Source organism: Cibotium barometz, chromosome 40 (assembly GCF_041138505.1).
Source record: "Cibotium barometz isolate CiBa-2024 chromosome 40, ASM4113850v1, whole genome shotgun sequence".
NCBI classification, from domain to species: Eukaryota; Viridiplantae; Streptophyta; class Polypodiopsida; order Cyatheales; family Cibotiaceae; genus Cibotium; species Cibotium barometz.
The window spans coordinates 3,208,279-3,212,979 of record NC_141085.1 but is presented as its reverse complement, the minus strand read 5'-3'; the positions used below and the strand labels follow the sequence as shown (position 1 = coordinate 3,212,979).

Below are 4,701 nucleotides of genomic sequence, written 5' to 3'. Positions count from 1 at the left end.
AGCTCACATAAAATGTGCATTGAGGAGCAATGTTGATGGTGGTTAGTTTTGTAAGCTATAGAGCATGTCCATGTCCTTGTCGTTGGGCTTGTTGGGCCGGGGAAGTAATAACATGTTCATCCATAGCTTTACCCATGGCATTTAGGGGTATGTAGAGTAAGCAAGCGTAGTGTGGAAATGTGGGTTCGTTGCATTCTATGTAGGAGATTCCACGCCCATACGCATGATGACCCGAGACGGTAAAGGGATTCCTTTACGGATTTTTTATGGCTAGGAAACGAAAGTTAAGTAATAAGCGAAAGTTTTGAGGATGAGTATGAAGGCGGAGGAGGGTGCACGAGGGAAGGTGGACGTGAGAGTGGCAAGAAAAAAGAGAGGTCACCACCGTTCACGTTGGGAATGGGTAGTTGCTGAAAAATAAATATATATATATATAAAAGGACCCAAAATAAAGGACGGTAGGAAAAGAAAACGAGGCCAACTTGCAAAGTGCCAGAAGTTACACCCAACCAACTCTTGCGAAAACCGAGTTGGTTTCCCGAGGAAATCCCACGCAAACGGTGGAGCAACCGTGCGCCAAACCATGGTGGTAAGCAAGGAATGAATCGAGGCGGGGATTATGTTTTGGTGTAGAAGCGGAGGAGGAGGAGTCGCCGCCGTTTGATCCAGCGGGCGGCGGCGAGGGTGGCAAAACTCGCGCAGTTAGTTAAATAGAGTAGCCCGTAAACCGCGATTTTGCCGGGGCGTTTCGAACAGGAACCGCACGGCGGTTTTCGTGGGGCCGAGGCGGTTTCGCCGTGGGTACGGGACAAAACACGCCGGGCACAATGGCCAAAACCTCGTTGGGCTTGGAGCAGGACAAAAGGCCAAATTGGCCAACCTCGTCGGGCTCCTAACCTGCCGCCTGGTTTCCTTTATAATCTGGCATGCTCCGCCTATTTTCACCTTCCTATAGAGCGTACTACCTCTTCGTCTTCTTTTTTTGCCCTCTCTTTCTTCTTCTTAGCCTTGGTTCCCCCATCTCTGTGCTTTTCCTCGTCATGATCACTGGCCCTTTCTCTCTTCCTCCCCTTGCTTCATTGCAGCGAGGGACCTTCTACCTGCTCTCCGTCATCTTTGCTTTGCTTGTTTCCGCGCCTCTATGGCCTCTCACAGTGCTGTCCGACGATGGGTCCGTGGTAGTCTCATCGGTGCCGGATCCTTTGGCAAGGTTAGTTTGGCAATTAACATGGACAACGGCGAGCTCTTTGCCGTTAAATCCATAGATTGCTCCGACAGAACAGGTGCGGAGATTTTAGCCATTGAGAATGAATTGAAGTTCCTCCAAAGCTTTGATTCACCCCACATCATCAGATGCTTCGGGGGTGATCACACCCTTGAGAACGGGGTCCAAATGCGGAACTTGTTTATGGAGTACATGGCAGGGGGGAGCCTGGCCGATCTGATGAAAAAATTTGGAGGCCCACTTGATGAGGCCCTCGTAAGGCTCTACGCAAGAGGCATTCTTGAGGGTCTGGATTATTTGCACAGCCAAGGGCTTGTGCACTGTGACATAAAGGGCAAGAACATACTGATTGGATCGTCTGGTGTGAAGATTGCGGATTTGGGATCGGCCAAGAGGTTGGATCAGAAGAGCATTGGAGTGAAGGGAACCCCTTTGTGGATGGCACCGGAGGTGATAATGCAAGTGGAGCAAGGGCTTCCGTCTGATATATGGTCATTGGGTTGCACCATTGTGGAGATGGCTACTGGGCGGCCTCCTTGGAGCAAAGGACTCAATCTTTTTGCTGCTCTGATGCAAATCGGGGGCAAGGAGGAGTTGCCCCCATTGCCGGATTGCTTGTCTGCAGAGGGCAAAGACTTTCTGAGCAAGTGTTTGCAGAAAAATCCTAAGCAGAGGTGGACGAGCTCAGAGCTTCTGAAGCATCCGTTTGTGCAGAAGAAGGCAAGGATGGGTGGTGGTGGTGATGTTGGGTATTGTGTAAATTGTGATCGGCTCAAGGTGCCGTCCTCGCCTACAAGTGTCCTGGATGTCGGCGCGGATACTATGGGCGAGTGGGATTCACAGTCTGCAAATGCTAGTTCTGTGCCGGTGTTGCAATTCCAAAGGATGGAGAATCAGGGCGGGAGAGTTGTACAGAATCTGCTGCCGAGGCTAAACGCTCTGGACGAAGGGAAAATAGCGACGCCCCCGGCGACGCCGCGCGGAGGACCAGCTGGGTGGATAACCGTCCGATCGCCGCGAGTCTACGGCGACGATCAAGCGGAAGACAGGCAGAGGCCGTTGTCTAGCTTCATGCTGGCGAGGGAGGAGGCGATGGGAGAGCAGCAGGAGCGCTGTCAGCCGGTTGCCGTGAGAAGAACTGCCGCGCAGGTGAACTTCGATTGCCTCGATTTTCTGCGCAGGCGGCGGACCGGAGACCGATTGGCGGCGTCGCCGCCCACAACGGCGTCGGCTGCAGCCACGTTCGCAACCGCCAGCATGGCGGGCACAGATCTGCCGGGCAAAGCGCATACAACCTGCAGAGCGTGCACCGCTGACAGCACGTGTGCCCATCTAATCACGCCGACTTCATGCCACGCCAGCAACCCAGCTGCTTCACCTGTCTGCCTCGTCAGCAGGCCATCTGCCTCGACTGCTGCTTATTCCGTCACCACCTCGGCTGAATGCCACATCATCCCGCAGACTTGATTATTCTTTGCGTCCGGTTCTGTGGATGTATGATAACCACCATTCTTTTTATAATATAATATTATATATATTTAAAAAAGAAACTTCAACTACCATTTATTTATTAGTGCATTGCTTGCTTTTTGTTGCTCCTCCTGCTCTGCTGTGCTGGTGGTTAATTGTAACACACACAACATCTTCTTTCTTCAATTCAGAGCAACCTTCGACCCTTCCCTTCCACACACGTGTGATCTCTTCCTTTGTCGTGTCGTGAATCGCAATTCTTCATCTTATCAGCTCAATGATCTTTTTCTTTTCTTGGCGTCAGCTGCTGCTGCTGCTCCTCCTCCTCCTCCGATTATTAATAAAGAAAGAGTAAAATGATATGTGCAGCAGCAACGCACGAGATGCGTCCTGGCATCGATCATCGCCTCTCGCTTACGTTGCGCTTCAATCCACACTACCTTGTTACTTGATTGATTTGATGCCACTCCCTCTAGCAACAATCCCACGTGTGGCGCACTTCCGCGAAGAGAGGTTATATAACTTTCTGGCTTTTTGATTGAAAATTTAGCATACATTGTCCTTGTAAAACTTCGATGCATGGATCAGAGAAGAATACGCGGATGACAAGAGTCAATGGGAAAACCCACAACTACATTTAAGTGATTCGCTTGTTACAGATTAAAGTTCGTGTTTACTTTTTTTTTAAAATTTGGAAACAATTTGAGATTAGAAAACTAGGTTGTTCGGATGTTTGTTTAGTGTTTGCGTATGACAATTGTAGGTTAACCCATAGATGGTCCTATCATCAATTGTTATCAGTGCCCTATGAAAATACGCTACTCCTTAAAAAACCGATTATGTAGAGTTAAATTGTTGAACTCGCACGAATTAAAATTTGACTGTGGTGTGATTGTCGCGATCCCTTTATCTATTTATTCAATTTGTTGAACAACTCATGTGCTTTCTTATATAGGTAATGTCCTAAAGGGATCTAGTTACAGGAACATGAGCTTTAAAAGTTCATATCTAAATTGTATACCTCACACTGCACAGTAGTATCATTTGATAAAAAAATTTAGACAAAGAGCTTACTACTTTTGAAAATGGGTCTGTGAAGTTATCTTCAATTTTAAAATTAGAACCACGTTGAGTGTAAACAACTTTTGAATTTCTTAAACTTTTTTTTGGGGGTTACCTAAAGACGTCAGTTTGGTTTTTCTTACCCTCTTTAGGCATAAGAAATATGTAATAATACAATATAGAGTAGTACATTGGATCACTAGTGTTTCTCATATAAATACATAGAAAAGATAATGAGTATCCTACATTAACACTAGTCTTGTAAATAGAGCTAGTTAAGTGGATTCTGAGTGAAAAGTGTCTCAAGATGGATTTACGAATTGGGAAGGCAATAGATGTCAAAAAGATATGAAATTCCTTGAATGTGCTTGCTTGTCCAAGTGTTTCAAAAATAAACCATGTATCTAGAAATTTTAAAAATTTTAAAAATATTAAAGTTAGCTTTAAAACTTTGTAATAGGTTTGATTTCAAGGAAAAGTAAGAAGAAAAATGTCTTCAATTGAAAAAAGGTAGAAGCCAATGGTTTTTTTATGTTTAGGTTTGATTTCAAGGAAAAGTAAGAAGAAAAATGTCTTCAATTGAAAAAAGGTAGAAGCCAATGGTTTTTTTTATGTATAGGAGATATTTTCATTATATTTGTAGCGTGCTTAAAATTTTATATAAGACGTTTTCAAAGAAAAATTCTAAAATTTCAAAAAAGGTGCAAATGAAAGCCATAGAAAACTATGTTTTGGTACTTGTCAGTAAAGAGAAACAAAATTGTTTTTTTCCATGAAAAATATCCTTCTATTAGTTATAGAGAAAATAGCCAAAATGGCTAAGTACAAACTCGTCCCCAAATGTAAAGTGAGAGTCAGGATGCATAAAAGGGGACGATGCTCTTCTCCTCCAGCTGGTCGCTCTAGTAGGAGAAGGCTATCTCATATAGTGGAGGGAGGGGGAA

At 45.2% G+C, this 4,701-nt stretch overlaps 1 protein-coding gene across 1 annotated transcript; it reads left to right on the top strand.

The window, feature by feature from the left end:
- The first annotated feature begins 736 nt into the window (after nucleotides 1-736).
- LOC147615121 (mitogen-activated protein kinase kinase kinase 17-like) lies at nucleotides 737-3,563 on the top strand. The gene has a single exon (XM_086779102.1). The coding sequence runs from the start codon at nucleotides 1,142-1,144 to the stop codon at nucleotides 2,690-2,692; it is 1,551 nt and encodes a 516-aa protein (XP_086635228.1). The 5' UTR covers nucleotides 737-1,141; the 3' UTR covers nucleotides 2,693-3,563.
- Nucleotides 3,564-4,701: the final 1,138 nt, after the last annotated feature.